The sequence below is a fragment of the Nannobrachium achirus genome, assembly GCF_963921795.1.
Source record: "Nannobrachium achirus genome assembly, chromosome: 20".
Lineage (NCBI taxonomy): Eukaryota > Metazoa > Chordata > Actinopteri > Myctophiformes > Myctophidae > Nannobrachium > Nannobrachium achirus.
Genome location: NC_137827.1, coordinates 24,221,036 through 24,244,124, shown reverse-complemented (window position 1 = coordinate 24,244,124; position 23,089 = coordinate 24,221,036). Strand labels below are relative to the sequence as shown.

Genomic DNA, 23,089 nt, shown 5'->3' with positions numbered 1-23,089 from the left:
TATCTAAATTCAACAAATTAAAGGAAATTAGTATGTGGTTCCATGTTGTACATTCTTTTAGAGTTATGGAGTCAGGTGAGGACCCACTCATCATCAATAAAAGGAGCAATGTAATCAAATCACAGCATTGTTAACACCTGCATGCATGGGTACAGTCCCTCTCATGCCTCAGGACTCAGGTACATCAGCCAGATCTTGGCTCCCAAACAGAGCTTCACAGGCTGAGCCAATCATGAGTGCAAACAGGTGTTATTGACTGCTTAAGCCCCGCCCGCCGTGCACCTGTAATCCAATCCGAGCCCCTGTCACAGGTAAAACCGGCCTGGGGTTCTCAGTATAGTCCCAAAAAAGCCAGAAAAGCCGACAAAACCCGTTCCCTGGGAGCAGACTCGTCTCGCCGTGTGGCCCTCATCATCCCGCGTTAGTGTGTGTGTGCGTATGTGTGAGTGTGTGTGTGACTGCAGTAGTTTTTCAGGGTTAAGAAGACGGATCGGATTTTCAGTACCAACTAGAAAGTCCAGTTCGACCAACCGAGATGTCACAGGAGCATGACAAGTAAGTTGTTCCTTCTCACTCTCCCCTGGCACCAGTCGGCACAACCAACGTGTTGATTAAGATAGCCTATAGTCAAAACCTTTTTTTTTTTTTTTTTTTTTAACACATTTTGGCTTTTTTCTTTTTTTGTACGTGTGGCTCTCTCTGGAGGATTTTTGAGACAGAATTTCCCCAAAGACTGTGGAGTGGAATAATTGCTTTCTTCTTCTTTTTTTTTTCTTTTGGTATGTCTATGAGAAAGAGTGCGATCCGTTTTCTTATATTTAAAGTCTGGTGTCTGTATAGCCTAATAAGCAGCTAAGGGATCAGGAACCGTGGGAGAGCTGTTCACTTCACCTGTCATGTTTCAGCTTGCACCTTAACGCACAGGTGTATCCACCTGTCGTGCGAGCAGAGGTAGCAGCAATGCTGTTGATCTAACTCTGTGAGTGAACAGAATGTAACCAAGTGGACCCTCACGGGTCCATTTGGAGGGTCCACTTGGTTACATTCTGTTCGCTCACAGAGTTATAAAGGGATAAAAACATTAAAAAGAGTCAAATTATTTGTACACTTTCAGATATATTAAACACTGGGGATTGTTATTGTGTAACCTTTCCCTGTCCCGACTGGCTGTCCCGTGGTTAACTGAAGGGCGGTTTATTGTTTGATTTCGCTGACAGTTATGTGGTTAGTCTTAATTTTGTTTATTCAGGAATATGCGCAGAAGCAGAGTGCGGGCGTTAAATGTGCACCAATAACGGCCATAATGACACGCTGGTGCGCGTCAGCGCGTGCATCTGGCTATAGAGTTATTTATTTTAAATGGTTTGCAATTTTTGCAGCATATCATATGTTCAGTCCAAGGTTGTTGTTTTTTAGTTTTTAGTTTAAAAGTATTTTTTTATTTATTAAAAGTAAATAAATGAATAAACACACTATAACAATAATTGTGTGACATACTGTATGTTTAACCTATATTTGATGTGTTTTGAGGGCAATCGCAAGGAGACTTGACTGGTAATGAAATCGTACACCTGCCTGGCTATAGGCGTTGGCCCGATCACAATACTAGTAGTAAGAAATACACAAAGCAAAACTCTGTGTGTGCTATGAAATGAACACTTTGTGTTTTCCTGTAGCCTATTTATCTAATTCCTTCACACTATGCAGAAAGTCCAAGAAAGGGACTAATATATAGGCCTAGGCCTATTAACATAGGTTAACATTTATTTGTCAATATTCTTATTATTATTCCAAATGGGTTATAGCATCACTGCAGTGCAGAGCAATTTTTAAATCAAGGAAATGTTAGAAATAGAAGTTTAGATGTTTGCTATTGTTTTTTCCGATTCTTCCCAAAGGCCCCCCATAACATTTCCGTGTGGAAAACACCCCTCTTGTCTCCTTTGTTTTTAGCAGTGGATTGCATGTCCTTGCAGTTTTATTTGCCACTGAATAACGGATCTATCGGATTGCAAATCCCTAACGCCTTGAGTTTGACATTTTATGAATGGCACAATTAGATATAGGATTACTAATTATCAGTTTGCTCTGACCATTCAGAGGAAAAGCTGCATTTGTTGTGGATACTCAGTTTGGAGACGGATCCAATTCGTTTACAGTTCCTCATAATAATGACTTGTTGTGGCAGAGAAGCTGCAAAAGGACTTAGTAGGGATAACAAGTAGGCCTACAATTATTTAATGTATAGAGACTATAAATTACCGCTTGGATTGCAATATACTCAGAAACAAATTAAAACAGGAATAATAAAATATGAAGGTTGAATAAAGCAAAGCCTATACAAATGAAACAATATTTTATCTTCTAATCTTTTATTTTAAAATACACAGCTTCACATTATTCTATAACAAAAATCACTAGCTAAAAGCTTACAGCTTTAACCAGTGGTGGGAAAAAGTGCTCAAATGTTTTACTTAAGTAAAAGTATCAATACTGCAATGTGGAAATACTCTGTTCAGAATTCTAAATGTACTTTAGTAAAAGTATATTGGCATCAATAAGTACTTAAGGTACCAAAAGTAAATGTACAAAATGTTTAAAAATAGCAGATCTACAAAACATTTGAGCTTGTAGATCGGCTGTTTTTTTAATAGCCACGGTATAAAATAAGGCTAAAGTGGTTTATGTATGTTTTATAATATTTTATTGCTAAAGTAACTAGTAACTAAAGTTTTCAAATAAATGTAATGGAGTAAAAGTACAATATTTGGATCAGAGATGTAGTGGAGTAGAAGTAAAAGTATTGGAAATACTCAAGTAAAGTACAAATAAATACCTCAAAATTGTACTATAAGTACATTACTTAAGTAAATGTACTTAGCTATGTTTCCATTTAAAGCCTATATATATACACTGTAGGCCTACTTACTTAGTTGACTGCCCTCCAGGGGTCTACTACTACCCCTCCTTTTATCCCTCTACAAATATGCGGAATCTATGCGTTGTGAGCTTAGATCTGCTAGTTTTGCAGATAACAACTTGTGATGTTTTATCCTGAATACACATGTTTTTTTTGTTTTTGTTTGTTTGTTGTTGTTATTTCATTTATATATATCTTTTTTTTTGGGAGGGGGGGGGGGTCCCTAGATTACAGTGAAGTGACAATTTAAAGACATTTAAGACCTTTTTAATACATCAAAAGAAAGAAAAGAAAAAGACCATTACTGCATCAAAAGTAATCAACAAACTATAAAAAAAAACTGGTCAAACATTGGCCAAAATATCAAATAATATAAGAAAGCGGCAAAAAACGAATATAATATTTATCTGTGGAAGCGAGTCACACGAAATTAAACGTCTCAACTCCTACAATTCCAAGTGCCCATGTCAGGGTGTGTGTGTGTGTGTGGGGGGGGGGGTCCCCAGTTCAAATATGATCATTTTGGGGGTCATGGCCGGAAACGGTTGAGAACCAGTGGAACAGATAAACATGTGTCGAAGTCAGTCTGGAATAGAAGTCAATGCCAGCTCCACTTTATAGTTGTCCTCAGCCTTCACAAAGAGTGACTTGTAGTGGTGCTGTCTGGAGGGTGACCTGACGAGGAGGAAGAAGAGAAATAGGAGGAAGAATATGAGGAGAAGAAGGAAGGAACCAATGATGATGATGATACGTTACTGTGAGATCAAGTCTTAAATGTGTCACACAGCTACTCAATTTGCAACATCACGTAAAACCCCAACATAAAGACAAGAACCAAATATACACTTCCTTTTTCGCATAACATTACAACAGGGGTTCTCAACCTGTGGGTCGGGACCCCCAGGGGGGTACCCAAATTATTTTGCTGCATGGGTCCCCAGATGATTAACTTAATGGTGCATTGTTTTCTTACTCAACAGCAAACAAACCAACATAAAGTTTAAATGTATAGAGGGTGTCTGCACATTTCTAAAGTGACAATTTAAGGACTTTTTAATACCTACATACCTACATGCCCACAACGCCTTGCAACAATAGAACCGTGTTATACAAAATGTAATGCCTCAACTCTTAGTGCTCGTCAGGGCGGGGGGTCCCCAGTTAAAATATGATTATTTTGGGGGTCACAGCCTGAAAAGGTTGAGAACCACTGCATTACAATCACAGAGGATGATATTCAAGGCCCTTCGATGCACATTTGGTCTGGGATTAAGCTCCATATAACATTTACTGTGATTGAATGATGCGCGAAAGAGAGCTCCAGTTAACCCTATCTTTGGTTTGATGGTAACAGTTTATATTCATGGTGTTGCTGGGGTCAGAGACAATGTTGTCGGACAGCTTTAATAGACATAATGAACGTTTAAAACCTGTAATTGCTTTTCGGAAACAGGTTCTCCTGCAAGAACTGCGGTGGTGGTGCGGTTAAAGCGGTGGAATGTCGCGGTTGACAGATTTGTTCGTCAGGTTGCGGTCAGGCTGCCAACCAATGAGTGATCATCAGTCTAGAAGCCGTCTCACTGGCTGAGCCAGTAGAGCATCTTTTTCTTAAGACACCTCAGTCATTCAAAAGCTGAGATTCATTGCACAATCAAGGAAAGGCCGCCTGCCTGCACAACGGGTCTCAGAGAGATAAAGAATGTAGCTGTCGTTGATCTCTCTTATAACCTGTTTGTCAGTTCTGAACAAGAGCTTGACTGTCGGTCTTTGTTGGTTTACATGAAGTCGGAGAGGCATATTAATCCAAGACAAATAGCGAGCTCCTGATAGGAGGAGCCATGTCCAGTTGATTGATGAGGCCTTAAGTAGCACTCCTTTGCACTGCTTTTACCCCTCTTATATTCATGTCATTTGTTTATTCAGCATACTTTTATTGGTAAATAATGTCTCTTGACATCGTGAGTGTGGAATCACATTGCCAACACCTTTCAGCTTTTGTGTTATTAAAGGCGTATAAATTAGGGGTGCCCGCTGGCCTACTGGTCCAGGCGCATACCACTTAGGCATTGCCACATAGGCATGGATGCCTGGCGGTGTTGCCGGTTCGATTCCCACTTCGGATGACCTTTAATGTGTGTCGCTCCCCATCTCTCCCCTCATTTCTTGTGAGTCTATTATCCTATCAATAATGGCATAAAAGCCCAAAAACAAATATTAAAAAAAAGGATATATAAATTAAATGTTAATAAAATAGTTGATCACTAGACATAGGACAGGTAAGGATCCCTTAGAGACATTTTGATGATTTTGGTGAAGTTCCATACAATTTTGAGTTCAAAAGAGATACAAAAGAAGTTGTCACTTTGTTTATCAACCTAACAGTCTTTCTCTCTTCTGCCTCCCTCCCAGTAAGCGTGCGGTCCTGGTTCTACAGAATGAGCCGGGCTACGGCGGCCAGCGCAGAGGCTTCACCACGGAGGACGAGGCCTGGAAGTCGTTCCTGGAAAACCCCCTGACAGCCGCCACCAAGGCCATGATGAGCATCAACGGGGACGAGGACAGCGCCGCCGCTCTGGGTCTCCTCTACGACTACTACAAGGTAGCAGCACAGGACAGGAACCAGGCAGACCACATGGCACACACACCACGCCAAACCTACATGAATGTAAGTTAGGGCAGTGGTTCTCAACCTTTTCAGGCCGCGACCCCCAAAATAATTATATTATTTATAACTGGGGACACCCCACCCTGACGAGCACTACTTGGAGTTGGAAGAGTTGAGGCATTACATTTTGTTTTACACGGTTCTATTGTGAAAATAGCAGATCTGCATGTAGATCGGCTATTTTCACAATCTCTGCCTCTAATATTTGACAATTTGGACAGTGTTCAATTTGTCATTTTAGAGGTATTAAAAAGTCCTTAAATTGTTACTTTATAAATGTGCAGATACCCTCTATACACTTAAACTGTATGTTGGTTTGTTTACTGTTGAGTGAGAAAACAATGTTTCACATTAAGCTAATCGTCTGGGGACCCAGCAAAATAATTTGGGGAAACCCCTGGGTTGAGAACCACTGTGAGTTAGGGGACGTATAGCGTGTAGTAGGGCTAAAAGCACTCTACCACCTCCAGCTGCATTTCTCTCTCCCAGGCCAAACTCCTCACCGTCAGGTGTATCACAAGCCATCCATTTTGCACAGTGACAGTGAGCGCACTACACATGAGGCGAATTGACAATGACTGAAAATGGGGAGAAAATGGAAACAACCAAAACATCTGCTTGCGAGATATAAACAAATGCAAATAAATGTCAAAGGATATGGGTTGATAACAAAAAGAAAAAACTCCATTGCACTGAGCAATGGACGCTAGAACTGGACAGTAATCGGAGCAGCAGGAGAATGTACGAGCATCGCTGGTAAACTCTCATAAATGTAAGAGGGAGACATGTCTGAGGGCCAAGGTCAAAACCGCCATTATAAAGTCTCATGTTAAAGGCTTAGGTACCAGAACACTTTAAAGCTATAATTTACGGCTATAATGAACCTCATTCATCATGACCTCCAACCATTAGACAACATGTGTGGGGCAGAGCGTGTGTCAGCTGCTGGTAACTGATCCAGTGTTCATCATGCATTGAGCTGTGCTGTTGGATTTGCTGTGGTCAGATGCTGAGCGGCTGTATTTACCTTCCCATACAGGTGCCCAGGGAGAAGAGAACAATATCCCACAGCAAGACAGACACATTGGTCTCTGATGTGGATCACAACAAAAGGTAGACAGCCAACCTCACCTAATAACCCCTTTAAAACACACACGCATGGACGCGCACGCACGCACGCACGCACGAACGCACGCACGCACGCACGCACGCACGCACGCACGCACGCACACACACACACACACACACACACACACATAGAAGAGGGGAAACGTGCCTGGCTGCGACAGAATTGAACGTTTCAGGGTCGTGTACTGTACAGTCCAGCCCAGCCTATTTTTTATGTTTTAAAAATGTGTTCATACTGGGACGTCTGCTGTTAAAGCAGCTATTTCCCCTACCATCCGCTATGTTCCAGACACCAGATACAGACACAGACGGGGCACACCATAACCCCGCTCCAGGAGACGTCCATGGCCAACGTGGAGAACAGGATTCAGGTGCTCAAGGGGCCCTTCAACATCCTTCTGCCCAACCAGCTGGCCCAGGACAAGCGGGGCCCCTTCCCCTCACCAGGTCAGTTGATGTGATTAGACCTGGGGTCTTCAACGTTTTCAGGCCAAGGACCCCTTAGTTGAGAGAGAGATGAAGCGGGGACCCCTGCAACCTGTTCATAGATTCCATATACCGGTAGTTTCATTGTTAGACAGCACGATCATCAGTGTATTTTGGATTCATGTCAATTTGTGTTTTCAGATATTTAACCACTTGAACTGTCAATACTTAATAAACTTGACCTTTCACTCTGTACTTAGTCTGCTCTTTTTCCCCTCTACACCAAAGCTCTTTGCCAAAAATAGCCGATCTACAAGGCGTTGTGAGCTTGTAGATCTGCTATTTTTGGCTAAAGTTCTCAGAATATGGACGCTAGGGTTCAAGTGGTTAAGATAAAAAAGGAGAAAAAAAGGTTTCTATCACTCAAATATTTGGAGGGCCCCCTGTAATAACTCTGTAGACCCCCCCTAGTGGTCCCGGACCCCCTGTTGTTGAAGACCCCTGGATTAGACGGCAGTGCACGGCACGACTAGCGAACCTCATGATTAGTCATTCGCAGGATAATCGATCGATTGATTGTAATTGTTGTTTGAATAATTCATGGATTCAGACACAACTGTCACAGTTTCCATTGCCGCCGTGCCCAACTACGCCACGGTCAAGACGGAGGTGCCCACGCACGGCTTCACGGTCACGGTGCCCAACAACTGCGCGGAGGCCGACCACGTGGGGGTGGTGTACGACCGGCAGCTCACCCACACCTCGGTCCAGTTCAGCCCCAACACCCAGTCCCGCACGCCCCCCGACTCCACCTTCCCCGAGAGCTACAAGGACGGCTCCCAGGAGGTGCGTGTTCCTGTGTGTGTGTGTGTGTGTGTGTGTGTGTGTGTGTGTGTGTGTGTGTGTGTGTGTGTGTGTGTGTGTGTGTGTGTGTGTTTGCAGGCAAGGACATGCTGGGATTCAGCCCCGGGAAAAAGAGTTGGAGAGGCCCTCATTGCGTGCTATAGAGAGAGACCTCTCTCTATAGCAGCTGCTGCTACTCAAAGATTTGCCATTTCAGATCATGACAAGTGGCTTGTCACTTGTCATGATCGGCTGGAAACCTTGTATGTCCAAAACCGTTTGTTTTGTATTTATCATTTAAAAAATGATTTAAACTAGTGAAAACAGACGATCTACAAGCACACAACGCCTCGCGGTGCGAGGCGTTGTGTGCTTGTAGATCAGCTGTTTTCACTACTTTTGTGCAACGGCCTTATATGATGAAGCAGGGCTTTGCTTTTGCGAAAAAATGTATACATTTGAAACTTGGAGATACGAGGTTTCTGCCCGACAGTGACGATTTACTTTGTTGGCCGCCCAGCCCCTAAAATGGAACGAAGGCCGACATTTTATTTTAAATGTTTTCTGGACCGGCCGGGAATGAACCGGCCGTTCGGGAGTTGTCCCGCTTTTTCCCAATGGCCAGCACGTCCCTGTGTGTGTGTGTGTGTGTGAGTTTGCAGGAGAAGGATCCAATACCCCTCGTCTTTACTAAAACCCCACTACCATTCTCCTGTGACCTCCCCTCTCCTCTCCTCTCCTCTTCCTCTCTCTTCAGATCTCTCCTCTCAGACAATAGGGCATTCACCTGATCCCACGGAGCCAACGGTGGGCTCAGCCTTCCCCTGGTTTTATTTGAACATGCCAAAATAGCGGCCAGCGTGTTATTATGCCATTGTCTCACCAACACAATAAAGTGCTGTACTTTTCTCCTACAATAGCCAGAGCCCTTTCTCTCTCCTCTTTCTCTCTTTTAACCTGGAGGGCATTACCTTAGAAGAGGAGTAACCCAACAAAACCCCCCGAATGGGGCAAAAAGAGGGAGGGACCGTAAGGGAAGTGGCTTGTTTCAGCCATTCACAGAAAGAGAGATGGGAGGTTTTGAGGAGGAGAACAGGAGGAGAGAGAAAGAGAGAGAGAGAGAGAGAGAGAGAGAGAGAGAGGGAAGGAGGGAGGGAGGGAGAGTTCCAAGAGGACAACGCATAAAGAAATGGCACATTTATTTCTGTTGTAATTTATGAATTGTAACCATTGACAATGTACAGTGTACGGAGAGGACATTTTCTTACAAAAGTGAAAAAGAAACAGACCAGAGAGATTCAAAAAGAATCTAGAGTTCCTCTATTTGCCACTGTGGGTGTCGCTGTGTTGTGTCTTGGTTGTGATTCTGTATCTTACAGTACGTCTCTCTCCCCCTCTCTCTCTCTCTCTCTCTCTCTCTCTCTCTCTCTCTCTCTCTCTCTCTCCCCCTATCTCTCTCTCTCACTCTCTCTCACTCTCTCCCTCTCTTTTTCTTTGTGTGGGCACAGGTGTTTTCCTTCCCTGGGGATCTCCAGTTACGTATGGCCTCCATCGCGCCTGAGGACTACAGTGCGTTTGACACCGTGCCGGGGTAAGCTCTACCGCTGCCGGCCCACCGGCCAACTCCCTCCGCCACACCACCATTGAGCCGCGACACAACACGCCACAGAATGGCCTCATTCAGCGGAGCCACTGGGGAGACACCAGACTCCCCTCGGCGTGAAAGACACAATGCCGCGCACAATGTTATCGGGCCCGGCACTGACACCGCGCTGATTTTGGGTCATGATTTAGTAGTAGCAGCGTCTGTTGTTGAGCTCATCAATGAAACACATAATAACACGCCCCAAAAACATGTGTTTTTGTTTTGTTTCGTCTCCGTTCTTTTTGTGGTGCCAAATTTATTCAAACATGTTTTTTGAGAGCAATTAAGGCCCCGGGGTCATGCTGCTCACGTCTCCATTATGAAGCTTTCTCTTAACCACTTAAGCTCGATTTTCTTTTGAAACATGGAAAATAGCAGAACGGCAAGCTCCAAACATCACGATCATCGGTGTATTTTGGATTCATGTCAATTTGTGTTTTCAGATATTTAACCACTTGAACCGTCAATACTTAATAAACTTGACCTATCACTCAGTACTTAGTCTGCTCTTTTTCCCCTCTACACCAGACCTCTTTGCCAAAAATAGCTGATCTACATACTTGTAGATCGGCTATTTTTGTCTAAAGTTCTCAGAATATGGACACTAGGGTTCAATAGAAAAAAGGAGAAAAAAGGTTTCTATCACACAAAGATTTGGAGGACCCCCTGTAGTAACTCTGAAGACCCCCTAGGGGTCCCGGACCCCCTGTTGAAGACCCCTGACGAAGATCTTTTGCCTGTAATCACTTGCCGAAAACAGCAATGCCAATAAGGTTAACGTTTGTAATGTTCTTGTGTTCCTGGCCTAGGAATAATTTTGAGTACACTCTCGAGGCCTCCAAGTCTCTGCGTCAGAAGACGGGCGACGGGACGATGACCTACCTGAACAAGGGCCAGTTCTATCCCATCAGCCTCAGGGAGATCGACAACGCCAAGGGCATGCATCACCCCATCACTAAAGTCAGGGTAAGAGAAGAGAAGAAACACACGCACACGCACGCACACACACACACACACACACACACACACACACACACACACACACACACACACACACACACACACACACACACACACACACACACACATTCAAGTTCTGTTTATTATCAAACCCTGATCAAAACTTTGATCAAATAATAGAATCTGAACCACGTAGACATGTCTCAGTGAACATGATGTTTGTTGTGTTGACAAACATCTTATGTACATTTTATTTTAGTTCGTTTTGTAAGCACACAATATCGTCTCAGTTAGGTTTCTAGTGTTCTAGTCTAGTTTTGGTCTTTATTTCACTAAAATGTTTGTCACACATAGTTTTAGTTTTCCTTGTTTGTTTAGTTTAGGTCAACTATAATAACCTTGGTATTAATGTGTGTGTGTGTGTGTGTGTGTGTGTGTGTGTGTGTGTGTGTGTGTGTGTGTGTGTGTGTGTGTGTGTGTGTGTGTGTGTGTGTGTGTGCGCGTGCGCGCGCGCGTGCGCGTGTGTTCCATCCTCAGAGTGTGGTGATGGTGGTGTTTGGAGAGGAGAAGTGCAGAGACGATCAGCTGAAACACTGGAAGTACTGGCACTCCAGACAGCACACTGCCAAACAGAGGTGTCTTGACATCGGTAAGGATTCTTCTAAAGCTAAGCTATAGTGAGCTAAAGAGATTTAGGGTGGAGGGACAAAAGGATAGTAGAGCCCTCGGGGACCCTGGTCAACTAAGTCATTGGTTCTCAAAGTGGATTCCAGGGACTTTGTGGATTCCTTTATGGGGGTCTAAAATGATCCATACAAGTCTGTAATTCTAACAGTATACAAATAGAACCAAATGGACCCGTTTGGGTCAGAGTTAAGGGGAGACCTTGAGATGTAAAAGTTTGAGAAACACTGAACTAAGTATAATAGTGTTTAAGTGGTTAAATGTGTGTAAAAGTGGATTGTTGCGGGCACATCGCCATGATACCTACTGAGTGCTTTTATGCAACCTGGAGGATGAACCCTGATGCTTTCGGTGATCCCATGGCCTTTGTAGTATGTATGTAGAATGTATTAGTGGACAGTACAATAGGCACTCATCGTGTCACTACATTATTATATTGCAGCCTCCCTGTCAGAATAATAACTACCACTTGTGGTTCAACAAAAGAAAACGTGATTGGCTTACATCCAATGATTCATCCCATTTTGTCTTCACCTGATTGGATGACAGGTGTGGGCTATAATCACCATGTTTGTGTGTGCCCTTTAAACACTCTATGAAAGCTGTCTCCCTTGGGTAGGACAATACAGCAGCTTCATTTACTGTGGCCTGGGCTGATCAATCTCTGTGTGTCTCTCTGGATGTTTAAAAAGAACAGCTTAGCTGTGACTGACAGGGGAAGATGTATTGTCTCTGTCTCACTGTGACGGCCTCTGGTTGCGAGGGACTCCGGGGGAAAAGGTGGCAAGTGGTAAAGGGATTAAAGCCTCTATCAGAGTCCAGGGTGAAGAGCTATTCACTTCCCCGTGGTGTAGTTTTCTAGCTATCACCTAAAAATACATAACAAAGCCTAGGTGATAGCTAGGAAACTACAACGCGGTGAAGTGAATAGCTCTTCACCCTGGACTCTGATAGAGGCTTAAGGCTCCAATGTAGGAAACATTTCAGCTTAATTTCCATATAAAAAAAACATGGACAAAGATAAAGAAGTCATATTTTATAATTGTACATAAATAAATAAATGCTCAATATCGTCTTTCTTTGTTATGTAGCTTCAGTGCCATCGGTTTATAATCAAGCAATAATACATGAGAGGCTGTGGTGTATGTTGGTTATGGGTGATATAACACAATAATGTATATTTTTGAGCGGTGGTCACAACGCTCCTATACGTGGCCGTGTGTGTGGGTCTGTCTGTCTGTTTGTCTGTCTGTCTGTCTGTCTGTCTCCGGGTATGTAGCCTCAGGCTACATACCCGGAGACAGACAGACAGACTAGCCTGCAGTAACCTTTTCTGACCACACATGTTAAGGGAGGGGCGCTGTTGTTCAGGATAGGCCAGGCATAGGCCAGGCACACTCACACACAAACACACACACACAGGGGGCACACACACACACACACACACACACACACACACACACACACACACACACACACACACACACACACACACACACACACACAGGGGGCACACACACACACACACACACACACACACACACACACACACACACACACACACACACACACACACACACACACACACACACACACCACCGCTCAGTTCACACGAGTGTGATTTTTTTACACAGCCTAGATTACATGATTGCTCATTACATTTATAACGTTGCCGGCAATTAGCAGCGAGATTCGTCCACAATTCTAAACAAAAACCTTGTGTTAAAACCTAGCATAACAGTGGGTTATAAGCATTAAATACGAAGGAGAACGTCAATGCCTTCCAGTGTGGAGTTCTATTATTTTACCTACTGTAATAGCTACAGTATTATTATTATGACTACATCTTGCTGTAACATACAGTTACTCTTCTGTCCCTGCCGTGGTCTGTGTTAAACTTGTCTCTTTCTGCATTTGACAGCCGATTACAAGGAAAGTTTCAACACCATCAGTAACATCGAGGAGATCTCCTACAACGCCATCTCTTTCACCTGGGACATCAATGAGGAGGCCAAGGTATGATGGCAAAACCACCCTCTGAATCAGTCCAGTGTCCCCTCCAGTCACAAGGTCTCAAACTGTTTTATGTCAAGGAACCCTAAATGTACTGAATATGAATTTGGCCACAGACCCCCATTTGAAAATGTGTTGTGCCAGGGACACCCAACAGGATTTGTGTAAAAGTATTCAAAATCTATAATAAAGAGCATTTGAAAATAGCCAATTTACAAACTCACAATTGCTGTGAGTTTGTAGATCTGTATTCATGGGTTGCATTTGTAGTCCTACACCGGCCATGTTGAGGACCAACACACAGGTGTTCTGATTGGTGTAGAACATTAGTTCTATGCCAATCAGACACATTGAAACACCTGTGTTGGTCCTCAACATGGCTGTTTAGGACTACAAATGCAACCCATGAATAGGGTTAAAGTGGTTAAACTGATTGTGTTGCTATATGTTACCTAATTTTGCTAGCCCCCTCAAAGAGCCCCTTTGAGAACAACTGACGTTGATTTTGGATCAATTCAAATACCAGTAATTTATTAGCATGCAGCATTTGCCGGCATCGGATGATGTGAGAACATGTTAAGTACATAGTTTACAATGTCCTCTATCGTCCTAGTTCTTTGTAGCTTCTCCACACTGTATGACGACAACCTGTGTGTCTCAGAATAAGTCTTGAACTTTCCCGTAATGGACACATTGGACCTCTTTACCAAAAATAGACTGCTCCTCCTGGTCACATGCTGTTTCTGGTTTTTCCTGCTCACCAGAGTAAAGGTGACAGCTGACGTAGTGAGCTTCATCCATTTTGTTCACAATGGAAACTAATGTCTCACTAGTAGGCTTAAATGGAGACAGGCGTTAGTTAGGCTTGTAAGTTGGGGCGTCCATCCTCCCCATTGTATTCTGTTTAGTCAGGTTGCGAAGAAAGGTGCGCGCGTGTGTGTGTGTAAGTGTGTGCGAGCGAGTGACCTGCACGCACGGCGTCCGTGTGTGTTTTTGTGCTTGTGTGTGTGTGTGTGTGTGTGTGTGTGTGTGTGTGTGTGTGGTGTGTGTGTGTGTGTGTGTGTGTGTGTGTGTGTGTGTATGAGCGCGCGCGTGCTTTGATGTGTTTGCCCCGCTGTCTATACAGCATTCTTGACTGGTCCAACCTGTCACCCCTATTGTGATGCTGACATGACGCGCGTTTAGGTCTTCCTTCGCGCCACACGAGAACAACAATAGGTGCTGGAATGAGGAAACTCAGCAGGAGGCCGTTGGTCTGTAGCCTTGACAGCTAACTATGAAATCCCGTCTGACAAGTACAAGGTGACAGAGGGGAGGAGGAATTTCTCGCTCCACTCCTCTCTTTTCAGCGCCTTTTTCATCGCCTCTCTTCTTCTCTTCTGTACTCCTCTGACCAGTTGGTTGAGTTGTGCAGAGTGCGTCGACCAGAAGCCAAATTCACCAGTTCGGACAGCTTCTGTGCCACGTTAGCTGCTCCTAAAAGCGTAGCGTACGTTATATTGGCTAGGTTGTCAGAAGACATGACGGGCCGACAAAACAGAGGAATAGACAAGATGGCGCCTGAGATTATCCCCCACAATTGTGCTCACACAAACTCGCAGTCAAATAACACACAGACACGTATAGACACTCTCACACACACACACACACACACACACACACACACACACACACACACACACACACACACACACACACACACACACACACACACACACACCAGGATATGATTCTAATGACTTGTCTCATGACCTGAGGCCTGTGTCCATAGGATGTTCATCCTTGTGTGTGTGTCTCTCTGTGTGTATTTATCCTTTGTGTACGCAACGCCCCACCAGGTTTAAACCGCCGATGTGAAAGATGATACATGAAGGGGAGTGTGTGTGTGTGTGTGTGTGTGTGTGTGTGTGTGTGTGTGTGTGTGTGTGTGTGTGTGTACTTGTATTACTATACTTGTGAGGGGCTTATGTCCCCACAAATATATTCGAATTTGAGATGTAGACATTGTGTGCATGTGTGCGTGCGTGATGCGTGCGTGCGTGATGCGTGCGTGTGTGTGTGTGTGTGTGTGTGTGTGTACTCGTATTACTATACTTGTGAGGGGCTTATGTCCCCACAAATATATTAGAATTTGAGATGTAGACATTGTGTGCATGCGTGCGTGCGTGACGTGTGTGTGTGTGTGTGTGTGTGTGTGTGTGTGTGTGTGTGTGTGTGTGTGTGTGTGTGTGTGTGTGTGTGTGTGTATGTGTGTGTGTGTGTGTGTGAACATTAGATGCTCCCTCTCCAGCCTCCACTGCTGTGCCCCCTGGTGATGCGAGGCACAGAAAGACAAAGTGTGTTTGCAGAGTCCAGCCCTTCCCAAATGTTTACCTGCTCTGGGGCTGTTTACTGTATTTATGATAATCTCACACATGGAGCTTTGGGGGTAGAAAAGCACAATTACACAAGATCATGTTTCATTCAAGATTGTTTAAAAATACAACAAGTTTAAAAAGAAAAATATGGATGATGTTTTCCACTTATCCTTAAATTCATACAGTTTGTCGCAAGCGCTTGCTTAAGTTACTAACTGAAATTGTAACTGAAAAGGCAAACATTTGTGTTCAAATGCATAAAAATGTGGATTTACATATTTGTTGCATTCACACCATAGCAGAGACGTCTAACAGCTTAACATTACTATCAGCAACTGTTACCATTGTGAACAACAACGGTTATGATTTGTGAGAGTTTAAATCTGGCATTAGGTCTCTCTCGTATTCAAAACGTCATACAGCGAAACAGCTTTGAATTCATGGAAAAATAGTAAGAAATGCACCTCAGGTCACTGAAAAACACAACAACCCAGAGAAAGTCAGGAGTTTTGATGAACCCGTAGACAGAGTAAGCCTACATTTGAATATTAAAAACCTGCATGTGATAACCACAGACTACCAATAGAGGGCAACACAGAACATGCAATGTGGTACAAGTCTGCCAGGAAGCTGCTGCCCAAAAGCACTATTAATTAAGTGTGCCTATGCATAGCATGGGCAGACTTATTGTTATCACTCATACTTAAGCCAGACACACACACATGTATTTCCCCAAAGTTTGGCACGCTACTCCTCCCACAGTTTTTGCACCACACACTCGCGCCATATGTCAAATCGACCGGCTTACTCGGGAATCGTGTGCTAGTAAGTTGCTAAGAGAAAGGTTCTATAGTTTAATTGATATTAATTTATTAGTGAATTAATTAACCCTTTCCTTTCCCCATTGACTTATAATGGGAATCGCAAAAACTCACATTCAATTATTTTTCTAACGCAAACCATAGGGGCTACAGTTTCAAGACTTGGAGAGGAGGTTCATAATGATTTCAAGGATTAAATAAAAAATAATATTGTCATTTGGCCTCATGGTGGCGCTATAACAGCCCACTTTACGTTTTGGCCTGTAACTGTTGAACCGTAGGTCGGAAAATTAAAATTATTTTTTCCCTGGATTCCTTGGGTCAAGACGCATCTCCCGATATAGGCCACGCCCATTTGCGCCAGGATAGATTTTCCGCCATCTTGAATTTTCTCCAAAACACACTTTTTGCTCCTTTTCCTACATATTTTCTTCAAATGTCTTAAAAACCGGTACACATGATCTATGAAGCCATGCGATAAAGATAGTCAAAGGATATTTCGATAGTCCATACCGTTCGTTCGTAACGCGCTTCCAAAGTTAGCGGGAGGGTCCCGTTTCGCAAACGATAGCCATAAATCACAAACAAAAGGTCGAGTCAACACAGATTTTTAACCACAGGTTGCGGGTGGCATACTCAACAAATCCCCAAAAGCATTTCCACTTCGACCCCTAGGGGGCGTCACAAACGCGCGAAACGTAACCGTTTCGTGCCAAAACGCGTTTTTCACGGGGACCGACCCTCTCACAACGAAACGCGGACGACTCGGCGGACGGTCTCACGGTCCGAACCGCCGCACTAGGTCGCGCGTTTAGCGCGCTGCAGGCACACTTGTCAAAATTGACTCTGTCAATTCTAGTTCCATATACTGGTACACATGGCTCTAAAGGGGAGTGCTTACAGAATACCCGGAATGAAAAAAATCAGATCAGAGGCAAACTTTCAAGAACCATATAATCGTTGATATTGTCATTGACTTTGCTTGACAAACAACTCTTGATGTATATCTTAAGTAAAAGTTGCATAAACTCGTTTTTTTCTCAGGTTGATCAAACACGGTATTTCTAGGTCAGAGGTCTTCAACGTTTTCAGGCCAGGAACCCCTTAGCTGAGAGAGAAATGAAGCAGGGACCCTCACTAGAAGAAAATTGTGTTATGTTCATAGATGTCTTAGACAGCTAGACTTGTTTGACAGCAGTCATCATCTTGTGTATTTTCAGGCATTTAACCACTTGAACCATCAAATACTTAGTCTGCTCTTCTTTTCCCTCTACAAACCTCTTTGCCAAAAATAGCCGATCTACAAGCTGCTTTTCCTGCTGCCTGTGAACAAGCTGCGAGGCATTGTAAGCTTGTAGATCTGCTATTTTTGGCTAATGTTCCACTCAAAATAGGGATGCTAGGGTTCAAATGGTTAATGGAAAAAACATGATTCTATCACACAAAGATTTGGCGGCCCCCCTGTAGTAACTCTGAGGACCCCCTAAGGGTCCCGGACACCCTGTTGAAGACCCCTGTTCTAGGTATTAAAATACGGCTGCCAACTCCTACACACACACACACACACACACACACACACACACACACACACACACACACACACACACACACACACACACACACACACACACACACACACACACACACACAAATAATCCATTCTCTTGTATTCTCTCCTCCTCTGCCCTCCGTGTCTAGATCTTCATCTCGGTCAACTGTCTGAGCACAGACTTCTCCTCACAGAAGGGAGTGAAGGGCTTGCCGCTCAACCTCCAGATCGACACCTACAGCTACAACAACCGCAGCAACAAGCCCATCCACCGCGCCTACTGCCAGATCAAGGTGTTCTGCGACAAGGGAGCAGAGAGGAAGATCAGAGACGAGGAGAGGAAACAGTCCCGTAGGAAGGGGAAGGTGTCAGACCTCAGTGCCGGAGCCATGGGAGCCTGTGAGTGACACTCGTTCCACCACATGCAGATTTTATATATCGTCGTTGTCGGGTGGAAACCTTGTATGTAGTTTTGTTTTGTGCGACAGCCTTGTATGATGAAGCAGGGCTTTACTGGTGAAAAAAAAGGTACAAACTTGACATTTGGAGATACAAGGTTAAGGTTTCTGCCCGACAGTGACGATATTTTGAGAAACGTTGAGACCACGCAGCGATTTGCGAGATTAGCTGTGGACACAAAGACAGTTGTCCGAGCGTTTCGGGCAAACATTGTGCACTTTACGATAAAAGCATGACATTTAGCACACAGTTAGAACATGTCATATGGAATTTTTGGCTTCAGGGCCATCGCAGATTTGTCTTGGGAAACTTTGTGGGAGCCATCAAAGTTGAGGTCTTATTGATTTTACTATGCAGTAAAATAATAATAATAATAATAATAATAAAAATGCTTTAAGCATGTGAGGGGTCAAACTAGGGTTTTTTCGGGATTCTGAATCCAATGCAAGCATTGGTTTTGCACAAAAAACATTCCTTTCAGAAAAATGGCCCCCACAAAACTGTGAAAAGTGATGACTCATCACTAAACCATAGTTTTGTGGGGGCCGTTTTTAGCCCAAGGAATGTTTTTCGTGCAAAACAAAAGCTTGCATTGGATTCAGAATCACACAGGTTTCCCAAGACAAATCTGCGATGGCCCTATAGCCAAAAATGTTCCATATGGCATTTTGTAACTTTGTGCTTTTATTGTAAAGTGCACAATTCCATCAAAATATTGCCCGGACTAAAGCCCTTTGCACACAGGCACGTTTATCCGCACGGATAAAACGGACAATTTCATTTTTTTAAAAGAAAACAATGATTCTCTACGACCTCATGCACACCGGATCCGAAATAGCCGTGCGACGAGTGGCTGCGGACGTGCGTTCTTTTCTAGATTGAACCCAGTTCGATTCGTGCGTCTTGTCGCATGCGGTGAAAAACTCATCACTCCTTTTATGACTCCTTTTGGGATCCGCAGCGCCGATTCCGCACAGCATTGCACACCAAATCCAATGCGTTTTATTCATACAGCAAACGGATGACACGCAACTGTCCTGTGTGCAAAGGGCTTAAGAGAGAAACATAGACGCATATTTATGCATGATGAACTGTAGAGAGAGAGAGGGAGAGGGAGAGAGAGGGACACAGAAAGAGAGTCCTTCATGTTGTACCCGTGTTCTCCCAGTTGCAGATGTGAAATTGCCTCTACTCCAGAAGCGCAATGATGTGACCATCTTCAAGATGATGAGTGACTTCGACACACAACCTGTCCTCTTCATTCCAGACATCCACTTCTCCAGCTTCCAGCGTCATGTGAGTGCCAATCACCAACACACAAACCAGCGCTCCCAGCAGCATTCATTCATGACATTAATTACGTAATGTATGAATTGGTAGGGACTGCCTGGTAATAGGTCAGCGGCTCGCCTCCCCAGGCCACCCAGTATATGTGTTGAAGTCCCTTAGCAAGTCATTTAACCCCTAACAGCTCCCCCAAATGCACATCATCACCAGCTGAGCCGATTTTGGGTATGTCTTCATAGGGCATAGGCAAAAAGTAGCAAGTTTTCAAGGGAATACAAATAGGGCTTAAGTGGTTAAAGGGCATTTTCGCACCAGGGCACATTTGGAGGTGTTTTATAGCAGGGTAAAGACAGCTGCAGATTGTTACATTAATAACGAGTCTAAATGATTTTGTTATGCCCAAGAGTAAGCACTGACGATGGTATTGTCAATGCTTGCTGACCTAATAACATACAGTACCAACTATTAGTTTTATTAGCTGCAGCTGTGTGTGTACCCTGTTATGACATGTCTGTCATTGGCTGAATGGGCCCACATTACATCGTGTTGTAATAAAGATGGCAAGGAAGGGGATGTTGTGGGATGAGTGAGATGGAATGTCTCCTTGAAACAGAAAATGGACCAAACAAACTATTACAATTCTGAAAGAGTAGCGTCTGTTTTCTTCCATTCAAATCCTCACAAAATTCACTGAAAATGGACCAAACAAACTATTACAATTCTGAAAGAGTATAGCGTCTGTTTTCTTCCATTCAAATCCTCACAAAATTCACTGTGTGTCTTATCAAGCATATCTGTCAATCTGTCTGGCTGATAGACACCGTCCGTAAATAGGATCCTGTTCCTCAGGGCCTGACAAAACACTGCAGTCGTTTTTGCGTCAATTTCGGCTCCTTCAAACAGTTCAACTTCAGTTCTGAACTATTGCCCAGGCGCCCACTCATCAAAGTCAGGTCACAGTGACCAGATGACATGTTCTCATCTGGTTTCCAGTTGGCAGTGTGAACCAGTTTTATAAGCGTATAGTTGCATCATGACTTGTTTACCAGTAAATCAAAATACTACATCATGGTGGTTCAAAGCATTGCTTATCCGACCTGCTCATCAGGAGTAGTTAGGGGTTCAGCATCTTGCTCAAGGGCACACAAGGCTTTACATAATAAGGTTTGAATGTGATACTTGCAGCAGTTTTCTTCTATGGCACACTGTTTGGTTTGGTTATATGCTGTCTGGTAAAGGCGCCCAATGCAAACCTTGCCAGGCCACACATTTAAAAAGGTGCCAGAAAGTATTCTGTGTTCCCATAGATAGAAAGTAACACAGTTTGTTATACCATACATACTATAATAACCATAAGAGGGCCATTACAGAACTATAAAATATACATAGAACAGCAGCAGTGTACTGGATGTACTAGTAAGCAGTACTAACAAGTTATGCATTTGATGAGGTTCTTGGTGTTATCCAACAACACTGATCCTCTTCTAATGTCTGTGGAACAACCTGCGTCCCAACCTCTGGACTCTGAGCTCTATTCCACGTCCCACTGCCAGTCAGGAAGATCAGATCACGTGAGACTGTGTGTGTGTGCGTGTTTGCGCGTGTGTGTGTGTGTGTGTGTGTGTGTGTGTGTGTGTGTGTGTGTGTGTGTGTGTGTGTGTGTGTGTGTGTGTATGCGTGCATGTCTGCAGATGTTATACAGCCAACATGCTTTCACAATGGAAGAACACTCCATTGTTCAATCATGGTTGTTTGATGGTGAGGGTTTGTGAATCTTGACTGCCCCCTGTTGGCCCAAGCCTGACAGGTCTGCCTGAAAGTTGCTATTCAGGGCCTCTCTCTTTTTTTTTGAGTTTATTAACAGTTTGCAATAGAAAAAAAGTACAGTTTAATGACAGCACAAATCACTGGTACAGGGTCAACTAAAAGGAGATCCTAGTAAGCTTTACGGCTTATTTACACAGGAACCACTTGATGTATCTCATATAACATTGAAAGACAGACGGATAGAAAATAGTACTTTACATAGGATGACATCAATTACTCTCTCTCTCTCTCTCTCTCTCCCTCTAAATATCTATACGTTTATCTGTCTAATCTAGTCTTTCTCACCATGTCCATCTATCTAATCTCTCGCGGGCTGGCTGTCTGTCTGTCTGTCTGTCTGTCTATCTGTCTGTCTCTCTGTCTGTGCATGTCTCTCCATTGCTCTGCTGTTTACCTTTTCTCTATTGGTGGGGTCAGACCGGGGGTTGGGGAAATGGGGTTGCGAGGGGTAACTTGCATTTATTTTTGGTGCCGCTGATGACACTGAACCTGACTAACAACCCTGCTGAACTCTCTGTGGCTCTACAATCAGAGTCAGATAAACACAGGGTTAACTGGGCTCTGTTTTCAGCAGAGAGATTTCTCCAAAGAGCGCCGTGGGTAATCAGAGCAGCACTGTTGATGCCCTAAGATTTTTTTATCCAAAAAGTCAACTTTCCAGGAATCAGCTTAATCTATAACTTTATTTTATGAATGATGTGTGATGGGTTTCTTTGGTTATGACTTTGAGTCTCCTATTGAACAAGGTCTAAAATAATCAAAAGCAAAAGCAAAACAAAACATTGAGCTTCACAGTTATACCAACCATGGACAAAGAAATAATCTCATATCGATGGCTCTTGTCTTTAGTGCTGTCACGATATGACATTTTACATGACGATTAATTGTCACTCAAATAATTGGCGATTAACGATTTAATTGTGTTTTTGTCGTTGATAATTACATTTCTGTTTGGCTTTTAGGCTTTGAAGTTGCATAATGGTAGATATGACACATAACCTAAATATACAAATACATTACTGACATATTTGACAACTTACAACTTAAAAAATAACATTGATAGTGGAAATAGCCGATCTACAAGCTCACAACGCGTCGCATCTTGTAGATCTGCTATTTCCACTATTTTTGACTCTTTTTTTAAAATATATGAACGTTTTTCAACATGGAAACGATTATGACGATTATGAAAAATAATCGCGATTATGTCAAATAATCACGATTAGACGATTATGTAATAATTGTGACAGCCCTACTTGTCCTGTGGTAAATTAGCCTCTAAACGTGTCCTTACAAACTATGTTCTACCTTTGAAGCTTTACCTCAGCTATTGAATGTGTTTCTTGACCAAGCTCCTATATATTAGTGACAACATATCGTCGTTGTCGGGTGGAAACCTTGCATGTCCAAAAGCGTTCGTTTTGTATTTATCATTTAAAAAAGAACTAAACTAGTGAAAACAGACGATCTACAGGCACACAACGCCTCGCGTTTTGTGCGACGGC

At 43.4% G+C, this 23,089-nt stretch overlaps 1 protein-coding gene across 1 annotated transcript in view; it reads left to right on the top strand.

Moving 5' to 3' along the window:
* Positions 1-535: 535 nt before the first annotated feature.
* Positions 536-23,089, top strand: part of grhl1 (grainyhead-like transcription factor 1) — a gene marked incomplete at both ends in the record, with an annotated part of 26,985 nt that continues 4,431 nt past the window's right edge. The window contains 12 exons of the mRNA XM_080750927.1: positions 536-555; positions 5,330-5,519; positions 6,625-6,698; positions 7,003-7,160; positions 7,750-7,985; positions 9,491-9,573; positions 10,437-10,593; positions 11,125-11,236; positions 13,193-13,287; positions 18,161-18,389; positions 19,639-19,766; positions 21,315-21,328. Coding sequence (XP_080607053.1) covers positions 536-555; positions 5,330-5,519; positions 6,625-6,698; positions 7,003-7,160; positions 7,750-7,985; positions 9,491-9,573; positions 10,437-10,593; positions 11,125-11,236; positions 13,193-13,287; positions 18,161-18,389; positions 19,639-19,766; positions 21,315-21,328 — 1,496 coding nt within the window. The remainder of the gene's footprint in view (positions 556-5,329; positions 5,520-6,624; positions 6,699-7,002; positions 7,161-7,749; positions 7,986-9,490; positions 9,574-10,436; positions 10,594-11,124; positions 11,237-13,192; positions 13,288-18,160; positions 18,390-19,638; positions 19,767-21,314; positions 21,329-23,089) is intronic.